At 48.8% G+C, this 15,090-nt stretch overlaps 1 protein-coding gene across 6 annotated transcripts in view; it reads right to left on the bottom strand.

Annotated features, from left to right (window-relative positions):
- Window positions 1-4,046: 4,046 nt before the first annotated feature.
- IMMT (inner membrane mitochondrial protein) overlaps window positions 4,047-15,090 on the bottom strand; it is a 50,036-nt gene continuing 38,992 nt past the window's right edge. For all 6 annotated transcript variants that reach the window (XM_072636938.1, XM_072636940.1, XM_072636937.1 and 3 more), the window contains 5 exons: window positions 8,488-8,502; window positions 7,668-7,891; window positions 6,797-6,928; window positions 5,208-5,337; window positions 4,047-4,930 (listed from right to left, as the gene is read on the bottom strand). In XM_072636938.1, coding sequence (XP_072493039.1) covers window positions 4,323-4,930; window positions 5,208-5,337; window positions 6,797-6,928; window positions 7,668-7,891; window positions 8,488-8,502 — 1,109 coding nt within the window. In that variant the 3' untranslated portion in view covers window positions 4,047-4,322. The remainder of the gene's footprint in view (window positions 4,931-5,207; window positions 5,338-6,796; window positions 6,929-7,667; window positions 7,892-8,487; window positions 8,503-15,090) is intronic.

The raw sequence follows: 15,090 nt of genomic DNA, 5'->3' as shown, positions 1-15,090 counted from the left end.
GGAGGCAGTTGGGGTTAAGTGACTTGCCAGGGTCACAGTGAGTGTCTGTAGTCACATTTGAACTCAGGCCCTCCTGACTCGAGGGTTGGCACTCTTATCTGCTCTGCCACCCAGCTGCCCCACATGTATTTTCACAGTTAAAAAATTATCAGTGGGAGCACCTTTTCAGAGGGAAAAAAAGTTTGTAACTACACATTCTTTCATGCTCTGTAACACACTCTGTTATGCTCAAGCTCTAGGTGGTATGATCCTGGCCTTGAATCCCAGGGATTCCTGCCTTCCTTTGACCATGTCTCCACTGCTGGTGTCATCTTGTCCCTCTTCCTGACTATCCAAACCCTGTCCATTCTTCTAGCCAATTTTATCTTTTAAAAAAAAGAACAAATAATTCTAGACTTGGGGGGGTGGGGGGGGGTTGAGTAGGGAAAGTATTCTGAGGCAAAAGAGGTTAAATTGTCTAAGGGCTGTAGGTGAGCAGCTGGGCAGAACCATATCAGGCCCAAGGACAGAACTGGACAATGTACCAAGTGGCCTAAGGGAAACCATAAGTCTCCCCTTCCCTCAGTGGCTCTTAACAGTGAACAGTTGGGGCTACACTCTCAAGAGATTACTGGCTCTCAGGGTTGGACTAAAGCAGGGACAGAAGAGGATACTGAGGAAGAATTATGGCTGCTGCCAACAGAATGTGGGCCTGGATCTGAGGGTGAGTAGCGTCTGCCTAGTTCCCTTTGGGGATGGGGGCAGAACCCGTAATAGAGATTCTAGATGCAGATGTATGATTGCCCTCTATTACAGGAGAGATGCTTCAGTGAAGGACAGTCTGTTGGGAGTAGAGTTGGAGAAAAGTGGGATACAGTTTAATAAAAGCCTGGGGAGAGGGATGTGGACATCACAGGCAAAGCAAACCTCTTAGCCCTTACTTTTAGCCACAGCTATGCAGACCCACTCAACGCTAAAGCAAATCCAGGCTGAAGGTTGCCCTTCACATTGGAAAGCTCTCCAGAAGGTGGGTCAAGCAATGAGGAAGTGACCAGAAGCCTGGGATACAATGACCCAGTCTTCCTGAATTTCTCAGAGCAAACAGGAATGATGGGTATAAACCTTGGATTTAGAAAAGATCATAAAATGTGGATAGAATCCCATGTCCTAGGAAAGTGATTTCTGGATGGGAAATGCTGACTTTATAGCCAGGGTGAGCATATTGGAGAAAAAGAAAACTATGATGCCCAGCAAGATTAGTACAGCCCCCTGGGGACCCTTGGGCCTTCGCTGCCATACCCCAAAGTCTGGCTCATCGGCACCTCAGCAAGGGCAGCTCAAATGGATTCAGCCCTCAAAAGGACATATGCAAGAGACAGAAGGAACGCATGCTATTATAGCCCTGGGATGATGGAAAGGGGCTTCTTTCCCTTTGCATCCCTCACGTCCTGGCATGATACCCTGTGCACAAAATCTTAGGAGCACTGACCTAGAGGCAAAGGGACCTCAGAATCAACTAGTCTGGTCTGCTGATTTTACAGGTGATGAAACTCTGGCTGGGAGAGTCAGTGACCTAGCCAGTCACACAGGTAATAAGTGATAGAATGGATTCAAATCCAGGTTCCCCGTTTCCAAATCCAGCATTTTTTACTGTGCCTTTCAGATCATAGGTCAACCTCTTATTTTATAGATAAGAAAATTGGCTGAGAGAAATTAAACCACTTCTCAAATCTCACCCACTGAGTCAGTGGCAGAACTGATTTGACCCTGGGTCTCAAAGCAGCTCTTCACTAATGGCTTCAAGCCTTGTGAATTCATGCAGACGGTGACTCCCAAAGGGCTTTCTTCACGAGCCCATGGTGAAATTGGTGTGGTGATTCCCGAAGGAGCAGAGGCCCAGTGAGAAGAGCGGAAGGAAGGCTGCCAGGAAGCCTAGTCTGTTCTCTCTCCTCCCCAGCACTGATGAGGACTGTGCTTCTTAAATTCCCCAAGTGCCACCACCCTTCCTCCTCCCCTTCGTATGCCCACATGGCAGGACAATAAACAGGGAAGGGAATTCCCTCAGGGCCAGAAGCATTAAGAGCGCCAGGAGGGATGGGTCATCCTCAAGGTCAAGAGCATGGGTAGAAAAGGAGTGGAGAGGCACAGGGTGGATGATAAACACCCCACGTGGACCAGGTGAGAGCAGGGAACGATGGCCAGACAGGTACAGGGAGACGCCACAAGAGTAGACCAGAAAAGCAGTGCAGAAACAGATAGCCACTCGAGAACAAATCTTCTGAAGGCATGTGGGTGGGGAGATGAGGTGCTCTTCCTGGGTCTGCCCAAGCTTGGCCACCCATCCTGTGCTGTCCCATCCTTCTCCCCACCTTCTACAAGAGGACAACACAACTATTAGCTAGATAGAACTTAAATGACCCGGACTGTTTCATATCCCACTCCACTCCTTGCTTTGGGTAACGACCCAGCTCCTGACAGACATCAACGCACCAATGACCAAGGAATGGGGGCTGTCCATGCGGGACCCTAAGGGAGGTGAGGTCCATGCAGCTAGGCTAGCCTTACCTATGCCATTGGCTGTGGAATGAGGCTGAAGCTGATTTTATAAAACTACCAGTAGGAAAGCGTCAGCTTCTGCCTTCCCGGGACAGTCAGAATTTGCACTGGATCAGCTGTCGGGCAAGGGCCATATATTCCAACTCTCCCCCTACAGGGAGGTTAACTAACTTCTCCAAAGTCACACAGTGGCAGTATCTGGTTTTCAATTCAGGTCATTTCGCTCCAAATGCAGTACTGTTTCCACGGGAAGCCATGTGAGTAATCATGTTAAAATGAGACTTTTTACTCTTGTATTGTCAAGGAATTTGTTTTCAAGCGTTATGTTCACTGACAGGGAGACTAGATGGGATGTGAGTTTACAAATGGATTTTTGAAAGGTGAACCATTCATCAGCCTGGGACTACCCACATCCAGAGGGTTCCAGGCCTATGTGAAGGACCCTGGATTCGAAATTTTTCCTAAGCACAGAGTAGGTGCTAGGTATGCACAAACACAAAACAGTTAAGACAGGATGTCCCGAGTCACAATGAAGGAATAGAAGATGAAATAGGAAAGGAACTTGTTTCTTCAGAAGTGGGGCCAAGAACCTGAACCTTGAGAGGGAAGGGAAGGGAAAGGAAAGGCAGGAGACACCTTGGTGCTCTCTCTAGTCCTGAGCTTTTCCCATCCTGGGAGGTCAGGGCGCAGAGTTGTGCCAGCCAAGCACATCTGGCTGAGTGGAGGGAGGCAGAGGGGGCTGCGATGCTATACCCCACTTTTATGGAGGGGCGACAGTCACTTTGCAGGCATGTGATGGTACAAGGAAGCAACAGAGGGATCCATCACAAGGTGCTTCCTGGAGGATCAGGAGCTCTTTAAGGGATACAATGTCAGAGGGCCAGCAGCACAGCTGAGCATTTCTTGGCTGCCTCAGCTGGCTTCACAAGAACCCAAGTTGGTCAGTATGATGTTGCCTATCCAAAAAGTTATACCCCAATACAACCCAATGTGAATTTGGGGACAGGGACAGGACCTGGGATTTCAGAGAAGGAGGCCAAAGGTCAGAGCCTGTTCTGAGATTTACAATCCCAGGGAGCTGCAGTCAGGAGCCCTATCTGGCTACCTTCTCCTCTTTCATGTAAAATAGAAACCGAGATTTTCCCAGACACCCAGAGCACCAGAAGAGGGGGGGCCCTGGGAAAAAAATATGAGGGCTCCTGGGAGAAGAAACACCTGAGAAAGTGTCCCTCAGTGTGGAAGAGCCAACTGTTTTTCTGATTTGTCATGTATTTTTAGGAGTTCCCATAAGCCCCGTCTTAACCTCACTCTGGGTGACTCACAAAGGGCAGTTTCTAACCACAGAAGCTGAGGACCCCAACCCCACAAGGGGCAGACACGGCTCATTAGACAACCCCCTCCCAGCGTGTCCTCACATCATGTCACTGTCTCCCCCTCCCTCACCCCCACCCCTGTTCTCCACAGGAAGCCAGAAAGGGCCTTTGTGGGAAAAGCAACACGCATGACTCGACTGTTTTCACTGTGTTTTATTTTGTTTGCTCCAAGTGGCCAAATCAATAGTAGTCGGGATCACAAACATCATCTTGATTGATTCAAAGGCCCCGTCAGGATAACCCGAACACGTCCAATGTGACATAAGGTGTGAGAAGGGCCTGGAGTTGGCTGACATGATAGTAACTGGAAGCAGGCGGCAGGTGACCAGGACAGGTGGCCACCCTCAGTCCCACACCCACCAGCCTTGCTGCAAACCTTGAAAGAGACAACTGCCCATAGAGAGGCATGGGACATCACTGCTGCACCTGGGTGGTCCCGATACCCACGGCACTGGCATACGCAGTCAGGATGTCCACCACCTGCTTCGTTTCTAGGGTCACACGAGCCTCGTTCAGCCAGTCCTGGGCCACCCGACGGGACTCCCCTTTCAGCTGGTTGACAAACTTGGCAGCCAGCTCGAGGTCGCCGTGCTCCATGCTGTATGCGGCATAGGACAGCAGTGTGAACGTGTTAAGGTCTTCTGGGACGAGCTTGGCTGGGGGCTTGAGCTGCTGAGGCTGGAAGATGAGAAGGGACTGCACATAGGAGAGGAAGTACTGGTACAAGCTGTTGCGAGTCTCATCGATCATGGCCACCCTCCGTGCCAGCTTCTGCACGTGCTGAAAGCGGGCTCTCAGGGCATCCTCACTGTAGATGCCACGTGTCAGTGACTTGGCTGGGATGGCTGCGGTCAGGGCTTGGGCAAACTCGTCCGAACAGTTGACACGGATGGCTTCCACTGCTGTGCCCAGCGGAATCGTGGGGCCGTCGCCTGAGGCTGTCTTCAGGCTGTACTTTAAGGCCTCCACAGAGAGCCAGAGCTGGTGGGCCTTGCGGGCTTCCTCCTCAGCCAGCACGTGACCTGCAAGGAAAAGTGAGAAGCATGATCTATAAGGGAGGGGCAGAGAGAGACACCAGTCCTCCACATCCACCACCAAAGCAGGATCACACCCTTACTGGTCCTTGGGTCCAAGCACTTCCTTTCCTGGGCAAAGGCACCCAGCCCAAGGAGTGGTCAGAGGTCAATACTCCTTCTCCAGCCCCACCCTCTTCCCCCATACCCCAGACCCTTGTGCCCAGGATGCCAGCAGCGAGCCCTCAGCCCAAGCCAGGCCCACAGGCACGGCCATATTGCTCACTCTGGACGGCTTGCTCGATCCCTCGGAGCCGGGCATAGGCTGTGTTGATGTCCAGGGTGAAGTTGTCCACTTGCTCCTGACTGAGGCGTTTGAACTGCAGCTCCTGCTCCGCGAGCTTCTCAGAAATGCCCTGAAACAACCACAGAAAAGCCCGATATGAGGATGTCAGTATGCGTGGTCCCTCCCGCAGTGCTCCCCCTACTCTGCACCCCTGCAGTAGGTCAGGCAGGAGGCTGCGCTCAAGGACACAAAGTTCCTGAGGCCAGCAGGACAAAGTCCAGCAGCAATGACAAACTGAGGGACCAACCCCCCAGACAACACAGTGGATGCTGCAAGTCAGGAAGGAAAGGCTCGGCTGTCCAGAAAAGCAAAGGCCAGAACATATTTCAGAAGGAGAAGATTCCAAACATGCTGCTGACTGCAGGTAGCACCCTTGACTTTGAGGTAGGATGTGCTGTCAGGGAAGCCCAGGCACCTGCCCCTCAGAACCATTTCCTCCATCACCCCCTTACATCTTGGCCTCCAACCACACCAAAAACCCAGCCCTGAGCACTGCTGGGATGTACAGATTACTTGAAGATAACAGATAGTGACAGCACTATTCAACATTTCTCAGGAGCTTTCAGGTCTGGCATCCCCAAGGCTGAGAGCAGCCATATGGCCTAGTTAGACAAGATCTGAACTCAGGGCTTCTGCTGCCAAGTCAAAACCTTCCAGGGAAAGGGAGGAGGGGCTGACTTTGGCTCATGCCTCACTGAGCAGGAGAGGAAAACAAGAACAGTATCGACAAGAACCCAGTATTGACAAGAGTCCAAAAAGAGCATGGAACGCCGAGCCCCTTGGTCACATGACTCAGGTGAGTGACATTCTGGAAAAGTCACTCTGGCCCAAGGAGAGTGATGTGGGCCGAGGTGAAGAGAGGGGCCCCTGCCAACCTCCAACATGTCAAGGGACCATCTGCTAAGGACTGGCCACAGTCGTCAAAAGTGAGCCCAAAGAGTGGGAGTCAAAGAGGAGACTTTGGCTGAGGATGTGGAAAAACACCAAGAGGTGCCTGAGGATGAGCCAAATTCTCTGGCCCCAGAGCTCAGCAGAGCCTCAGAGTCAGGCTTGCTATTTTACTAACAGGCCTAGACTTGCATTAGCAGAAGTACTTTCAAAAGGGAGCGCTGGCCTCTTTAAGCATCATATGTTGCAAAGAAACCAACCAATCTCTGACTGCCTCCCCCTAGAACATTCCAGCCATCATCTCCCCCAGTGCACACCTACAGCAGAGGAATGAGAGGAGCCTGCTGACCATCCAGGGTATCCTACATGGGAATGGCACTGGGGTCCAATGACTATCCAGGACACAGGAGTGACTTGGAGGCCCTAGAGCCAGCTCATTGTCCAGGAAAGATACAGGAGTGGCATGGAGCCCAGGAGCTGTTGACCATGCAGGGAGGACACAGGAGCAGTGCAGGGGCCTAAGAGCCCACTGACCACCCAAGGAAGGACACGGGAGTAGCATAGGGGCCGAGGAGCTCACTTACCATCCAGGAAGGGCATGAGAGTGGCACAGGGGCCCAAGCCCTCCCCAAGAACATCACCTGCTCATATTCATATTTAAGCTCTTGCTCCTGGATGCGGAGAACGTCTCTCAGGTGGTCAGTGTGGGCAGCAGCCTGTCGGCGGAGCTGGGTCCTCATTTCTGTTTCCATCGTATCTCTGACTTCTTCAACCTATAAAATCAAGCCCAATGGTGAAGGGACCATTCCACCACAGGTCTTTCAGGAAAAAGGATCCTGTAATGAGCCACTACCTTTTCAGTCATAGGACATATGGTAAAATCCCTAAGGAGACCAACTAAATACTCCTGATTAGAGAGAAATAATTCCAAAGAACTGGTTTGGATGTGGCACAGAAGATTCTCCAAATACAAAAACCTGAAAGCAAAGGCAAACCCACCAGCCAACATTAGGCTATAATGTCTCCTGACACCAGCAGTTTTCCACTATGCGGGTACCCTAAATGTATGGATGAGCGTAATCCAAAAGTTTATCCTTCTAAGTAATAAGTGCATTAATATGCTATTTTAAGGTTTCCAAAGAGCTTTTCAATGACCTCATTTGATCCTCACGATGACTGTGGGATGGATGGAAGTGTATTATTATTCCTATTTTACAGATGAGGAAACTGAGGCAAAGGTTATGTATCTTGCCCAGAGTGATACATCTAGTATCAGGTGATTCCTTGGCCACCAATTTAAGCCCTTCCTAAGTGTAATGTTCATAAGGTTCATGGAGCATCGATATTAGCTATTTCCAGACAAAACAATGACTCCAGAACCATTTTTGAGTTAGCTCTGTGTGTGTATATATATTTACAGATATTTGTGCACACACACATACACACACACACACACACACACATGCATACACGCACGCACACACACGACAAAGATCCTGCAGCCTCCCTTACTCTTCGGTCCTGCTCCAGCTGTATCTCACTTCTGTGGCGCTCTAGCGCTTTGGCCACTGCTGACTCAAACGTCTTCTCATCCTCCAGCTTCCGCTTCTCCAGGGCAGCCTCGATGTGCTGCTGCTCTCGGACCTTCTGCTCAGCCAGTTCTCTGTTCAGCTGGTCAATACGGCGATGAGCATGTGCAATGAGGGAGTTGAGGTCATCAGTCGACAGTTGATCAGCTAAACAAGGAGATTTAAAAACCAATGGAAGATAAATTTCACAACATACCATGATGAGTTTGCTAATATAAGTTCTAGGGACCCGCCTCAAGGCAAGGGAGTGGGCCTGGGGGCCCTCTGGGGTCCTTCCCTCTCTAGAGTGATAAGCCCGTTGTGCTTCTTGGACAGGATTGCCAGCCCTTCCATCGTGGAGGGCATTCGGGTCATTCTCCAAGAGCTCATGTTACACCTTCCCAGATACAAAGGTTGATTACATAATGGCAGCTGCCTTCATATACTGTTTCATCAACACTGCTGATCAAAACCCACAAGTTCAGCCTGCCCTCCCCTCTTTCCACAGCCTTGAAGAAAACCCAAAATTTCTCCCCTAGAAACACATCAATGGACTTTGCTGTCACCCAGATGACTCTGGATATTTCAGGAGCAGGCTTGGTGTGTGGCCCTCATGAATTTCCAGAACATCCCAGTAAGACTTAGAATCAAGGTTGGCCCTAAGAAAAAAGCTAGTTTTTCCAAATGTCCACACTATCTACGAAAAGGTCATTTAAGTCTTCAAACTAAAGTCTTGAAAGATCCCCAAACACTGAATGACTCACCTAAATCGGAGATCTCTGAAAAAAAAAGGAAAATTTGAAAAATTAATGCATGTTCAGTTCCACAAATTAACTATTAAATGTATGTAAAAGGAAAAAGGAAGTGTCACCGATGGGTTCTGCACATTCTAAAACAATTCAGACTAGCTGACGTCTTAAATGTTTATTGATGTTTATTACATCACTGAGCTCAGTTCTAGATAATTTTTTTAGTTACTGCAGAAATTACCTTCGTTAGAAATTTACCTTTCAAATTGAGTTGTTTTAAATTTGAAAAAACAGAAAAATTGCTGTTTTTGTCAAAAAGATATTGAACTCTGTGGGGATGTCACCATGAAAATGAAGATCCTCAGTGAGAGTTCTCTCCTTTTGTTCCCTTATGCAAGAAACGGAATTTTTAGAAAATAAAGTCCTCCCAAGCTCACCAAGTCACCTCACTTCTACCATAATGATGGCTTCCTCATTCAGTTCAGTAGCATTTATTAAGTGCCCACTACTTGTAGAAAGCACACTGAGAGCCATACACAGAGGACCCCAAAGGGGGTGCCTCTGAGGAGTCATCTTCCTACTAATAGTAACAGGCTGTAAAGTTGGCAAAGTGCCTCATAAGTCACTTTTCAGTCGTGTTCAATTCTGAGTAACCCCATTTGGGGTCTTTTGGCAGAGATACTGGAGAGAGTTACTGTTTTTCTTTCTGCAGCTTATTTTACAAATGAGGAGACTGAGGCAAACAGAGTGAAGTGACTTGGCCAGGGTCAGACAGTTAGTAAATGTCGGAGGCAGATTTGAACTCAGGAAGATAAATCTTCCTCACTCCAGGCCCAGTGCTCTGGGCACTATGGCGCCATCTAGGGGCGTGGGCGTGGGCGTGTGTGTGTGTGTGTATTTTATATATATGTATATATGTATATATATGCATATGTATACGCATGTATGTATTAACTCGGTAGTGGCTGTTATAATCCCCATTTTACTGATGAGGAAACGGAGGCTGGGAGAAGATTCTGTGACTGCTGAAGGTCACACAGTTGTTAAGTGAGGCAGAATCTGAACTCAGGTCCTCCTGGCTCCATCCAGCCCCATATTTCTTCTTTCTTATGTAGTCCCCATTACTTCTGTTTGGTTCTAATCAACAAGTTGTTCTGCCTATTATGTGCAAGCAATGAGTATTAATTAAGACAAACTGCTTCCCCTCATTTATTACTTCATGAGACTGAGAACACTACTATCACGATTAAGAATAAATGCTCTGCCTGAATTTGCTGGAGTTTTCAATCTCCCCGGGTAGTGGAAGGCTGAGTGAGCACACAGCTGAGCAGCTAACACCTCATTCCATTCACTTTCACTCGGATGCCCTGAGGTCTTGACTCAGAAGGTCTGATTAATCCCATGGACCACATTCAGTTTCTGATATTTAAGAAACAGATTTTTTTGTGCTGTAAGGAAATGAAGACAGTCCAGTCTGTGCCTCACACCCTCTCGAGATTTCTCAAGGATCACTGTCCTTCCTTCTTTCCTGACATCACTGGCCCAGTCTTATCATCACACTGGATGTGGCGTGCTCCTTGGGTAGACTCGTGGACACCATCTCTCCACCCTGCATGCCAATGACAGATTCAACTTCCTAAAATGCCCTTGTGGCCAACAGTTCTTCTGCTTAACACCTTTCTGATCACCCACAGAAACCAAGCCACCAAGAAGAGACTTCAATGAGCGTTGAAAAGGTGCTGAGCAATTGTACTCTAGGATGGGAGGAAAAAAGAAAGAAAGCCATGGTCCCCACCCCATTTCTGATCTAGCTGGGAAAACAAAATGAAGGCTCTCCTGGTAACTTCATCAGGGCCCTCTAGGGTCCATGGGGATAACCCCACATTTCTGGACACATCCTCCAGACAAATCCTCAACTTGCCAAGTCTAAAACAGAGAGCTCACTGTCTTTCCCCAAAGCCTTATTTCTGTTGTACTGCCATCCTTCCATCTTTCCAGGCTTCCCAGAGGGCTTTGCCTTGACACCTCCCTCCTGTTCACCTTCACCTGTCCAATACTGTCACTGCTGCCTTTACAATAACCCCTCGTCCCCTTCCTGTTTTTCTGGACTCATCCACTTTTTCACCCAACAGCCGTTTCTACTCATTAGCCACAAACAGTGTCACCTGGGGCCCATCAATAAGAACTGAAGGGAAATGCTCTCCTGAGATGGGGGAGGAAGGCAGGGACAGGGGATGCTTCTGTATCTATAAACAGAACTGCAGGGGCCTCCATTTGCAGCACAAGGGAAGTGAGGGGGTGGGCGTCCTGGGATAGGTGTCCCCCCCACCTCCCCTGCCCCAGAGGGAGAAGTGCCTCTGGCTCACAGCCAAGGGGAATGGGCCAGGGGAGCCCTCACACCAGGCTTCTAGACCCAGAAAGTCTCTAAGTGGGGGAGGGCTGGAAGGAAAGGAGATTATTAATTATTCAATGGTAGGGCATTATCTTCTCAAGAAGACAGAATCCCAGAATTTCAGAGCAGGGAGAAGCTTTAGGAATTCCCCACCATCACACACCTGAGAATGGTCATCCAGACTCTGCCAGAAGATCCCTGGATAGGGAAAAACCTACTATATTCCACAGGAGGTGCCCACCCCACTTCTGAACAGCTCTCATTGAAAACAAGCAGCCTGAAGGCAGAATGTCTTTTAGAAGCTCTTCTATCACATGCCAATGAGGGACCATCCCTACTTCCCCCCCAGAATACTCATCCTCTAGTACAGAGCACTGGGCCCAGAATTGGGAAGACCTGAGTAAAAATCCAGCCTGAGACAATCACTGTGTAACCTTGGGCAAGTCATTTAGGTTCTGCCTCAATTTCCTCAACTGTAAAATGGGGATGACAACAGTGTTTACCTCACAGGGCTGTTGTGAGGATGCAGTATCATATTTATAAAGTGCTTGGCACAATGCCTGACATGCAGTAGTTACTACATAAATGCTTATTCCCTCACCTCACTATTTCATAGCTGTATCTGTTAAGAATATTTTAAAACCTCACACGCAAAGAGACCAACCACATCTCAGGCTACTGACTGTGCTCTAGAATGCTGAGCTCTTGGCCCAGCCTTATGCCCTTGGTCTTCTTGCCTGAACTAGATGAAAATCCTTTCAATCCACAAACAGTGAGGAAGCTGATGAAGTACTTGCTCTGCAGAGAGGATAAGGCCCCTCCGCAATGATGCCGACATGCCTTCTCTCCTCCCAACAACTTCCCACTGATCGCTCCTGTGGGATGGTAAGCTCTGGGAAAGCAGGAGAAAGCAGCCCTCTTGGGCCTTGCTTTGTATGCCAGTGAGGCATTAGTGTCGGCAGATCCTACAAACAGCATGAAAGCCTCTGAGGAGAAGGGTGCAGGCACGGGCTTCCCGACTGATGTCCAAAGACCAGCCTTGAGAAGCCAGGAGAGGATAGTTACAAGGCTGACAACAAGGTGGTGCATTTTTCTATGACACAGAGGGAGCTGTGGGCTGAGCTGATGGAGAGAGTTAGCAGCTACATCAGCTACATTCTAGAAGGATGAATTCCAGTTAAATGGATCAGAGAAATACAAAGATACAGAGTCGGAAATATCCAGCTTATTCACAACTACATGAGATGGGGAGCCAGGAGGGTCTCTTGGAGAGGGAGCCCTGAGTCGAGCTCTGAGTTAGAAACGGACAAAGAACAAACCAGCCTTTGCTCTTCAGAGGTCATGTTCTAATTGCGGGAAAACAGCCTGCGCGAGAGGCATCAGCTGCGGAGACCCCTGGTCCTCAGGGCCAGTCCCACTGGTAACTAATGCCAGGTCTGTTTCTGAGGGTGAACCATGTGGAAGTGCAGCGAGAACTTTCTGGACCAAGGCCTGATCAGAACCTTAATGATCCATGAAAGCAATCCATACCAAATGAAGCAAATGGGGAAGGCATGAGGGACCATGAATGATCACAGATATCTATGCCTATTCCACAACCCCCACACAACTGTTTTAGACATCTTCAATCAGAGGATTGGCAGAGAATAAGCAGGCTTTTCTCCAAGTGTTAGTCAAAGTACCACCTATTACTACTTCACAGCTGTGCTTTTTGGATGTTGAGGAGGAAAAATCATGGAATAAGTAGAGCAGGTCCCCTTTTCAATATGGTGCCTCTCCTATCTCTGTATCAAACTAGCTCCAAATTCCTTAAAAGCCACCATTACAGAAGTAGCCCTGTTTAATGACTATCTGCAATCACTAGCCTAGGGAAGGACGTCCAGCACAAAGGGACGAGGTCCTGAGGTTGAGATTCCACAGAAGCTGCTGTCTGCAGGTGACATGGTGGTGATCGTATCCAGCCCCAAGACAGCGTTAACCACTCAAAGGAGTCTGGCCTGTCCAACCACACCAGAAAGACCAAGCAGAGGAACAAGATGGGTGTGGATCTTCAGCCTTCCAGCTCACCTTTCAGGATGCAAACTGGGATCGACAATACAGACAGACAAGAAGCAGGGCCCAGAGCCAAAGAACAAGGGAGAGTGGGCTTCAGGAAATTCAGGAGAATGCCTTCAGGAAACAACAGAGCTCTTTTAACTCTCTCAAGCTTCCCATGAAAGCAAAGACCCATTCATAGACTGGTACCTCTTCTTTCTACACTTCCCTCTGTACTACTCCTCCCCCACAGAGAGCCAACTCATAAGAAAATTTTTTAAAAGAAACAAAAGTAGAGAAAAAATATTCCATAAAAGTGATCAACATGGACAGCATGACACTGATCCCAACTCTGACAGGAAAGGGGGAGGAGTGTGCTTCTCTCTTCTTGGGGGCCAACATCATTCTTTTACTAATTTTGTAAGAATTTCAGTGGTTTCACAGATCGCCACTATTGTGGGTACTGTATCCTGCTTCCCTGGTTCTGCATCTGTTCACTCAGCTGTCTCTCTCTCCAGCCTTCTCTGGATTCCTCTCACCCCTCATTTCTGACAGCACAATGATAGTCCACTACATTCACAGACCACAATTTGTGAAGCCACTCCCCAGTGATGGACACTGACTTTGTTTCCAGGTCTTTGCTGTCACAGAAAGGGCTGCTACAAGTATTTTGGCAGGAGTGGGGACTTTCTTTGTCAATGACTTCCTTTGTCAATGGCAACTAACAAAGACCCATTAAAAAAAACCAGAACAAACCTGCATTGCTGTATTATCAGCCAGAGATGAAATACAGCTGCCTCCAAAGAATTCAAAAGGAATGTTCAACATAAGGCAAGGGAAGAGTGCACAATGTGTGTTAGCAGACGGTGGTATGCAACCAAGATGAGTCTGAAGGACAGGAGTAAAAAAGGTCCCCAAGGAACTGTCCAATAGGAAAAGAAGACAATGGGCTAGTCAGGGGAGGGGGTAGGAGGAGAGCCCCAGCACGCAGATTGGATCTCCTGTGAAAGACTCCCAGGGACAAGCATCCCCCAGACCAGGGTCTGCACAGCCACAGGGCCTCTCTGAGCCAAGATGACAGATCCCTCTGAGTATAATCTCACAGAAGGGGAAGCACTCAGGTGTGAGAGCAGAGAATGCCTGATATCTACCTGGCGGGAATATGAAGGCTAAATAAGACTTGAGAAAAGACAGGTGAGAATCAATCATAAGGCTCCCGCAATGGCCCAGGTAAGAGGCCACCAAGGTTCAAACAAGGGTGATAGCAATCAAATGGAGGAGAGGGAGGGCAGATGGGGTAGAGAGCCGAGAGAAAGAGAGGTGTGCTCCATGTCCTCCAAGGACACAGGGGATGTCTGACTCTTCTCCTGCCCATGGTTGCCACTGCCACCCTCTACAAGACTGTCTCAGCGCTGTGTGGTGCTGTGAGCCCAGAGTTTGGTCTCCTTGCTGTCTAATCAGTCCAACAGCCACCGGCCAAATGAGCTTTCCTGCTGAGGCATGTGTCTGGCCACCCTCCTCAAACCCAAAGCGCAGGGCACCTTGGCCAGGATAGAAAGTGCAAATTCCTCTGCCTGCCACACAAGGTCCTGCATCATCTGGCTCCAAAACTGGGCTATTTCTCACCAGCCCCTCTGTGGGCTCCATGCGATTCCTTAAACCCAACATTGTATCTCCTAATTCCTCCTTCATCTCAAGCTTGACCCCTCAGAACCCTAATCTTTCTTCAAGATGCCACCACTAACGTGAAGCCTCCCATCTGTCTCTGTGGTTTAGCACTTTGCCCCCTTGAATTAGTGCCTATTTACCCATCTGTGCATATGTTAGACAACTAAATGTCACCTGCAGACCAAAGTTCTTGGAGGGCAGAGAAGACAACTTCATTTTGGTCTCTGTATGCCTTAGTGCCCTGAACACAGAAGGTGCCTAATAAATGTTCACTGGATAGCTCCCGGCATATGCTTTGTCCTTGCATCTTCCTCTGGTCGAGGTCACCTTGTCTAGACTCTGTGGACATGTTCCACATGCCTGGTCTGGACCTTCCCTAGGTCAAGCTCTTAACCCAAACCTGTCTAGTCACTTGGATGGCCCTAGGTCTAGCACACCAAATCACACAGCTCCCAGTTCCCCAACAAAGTGGCATCTGGTAACGACAGGTCACCATTCACTGAATTCATTACAAGAGGATCTTG

Source organism: Notamacropus eugenii, chromosome 1, assembly GCF_028372415.1.
Source record: "Notamacropus eugenii isolate mMacEug1 chromosome 1, mMacEug1.pri_v2, whole genome shotgun sequence".
NCBI classification, from domain to species: Eukaryota; Metazoa; Chordata; class Mammalia; order Diprotodontia; family Macropodidae; genus Notamacropus; species Notamacropus eugenii.
The sequence above is the reverse complement of the archived record's forward strand: the minus strand, read 5'-3'. Positions and strand labels throughout refer to the sequence as shown.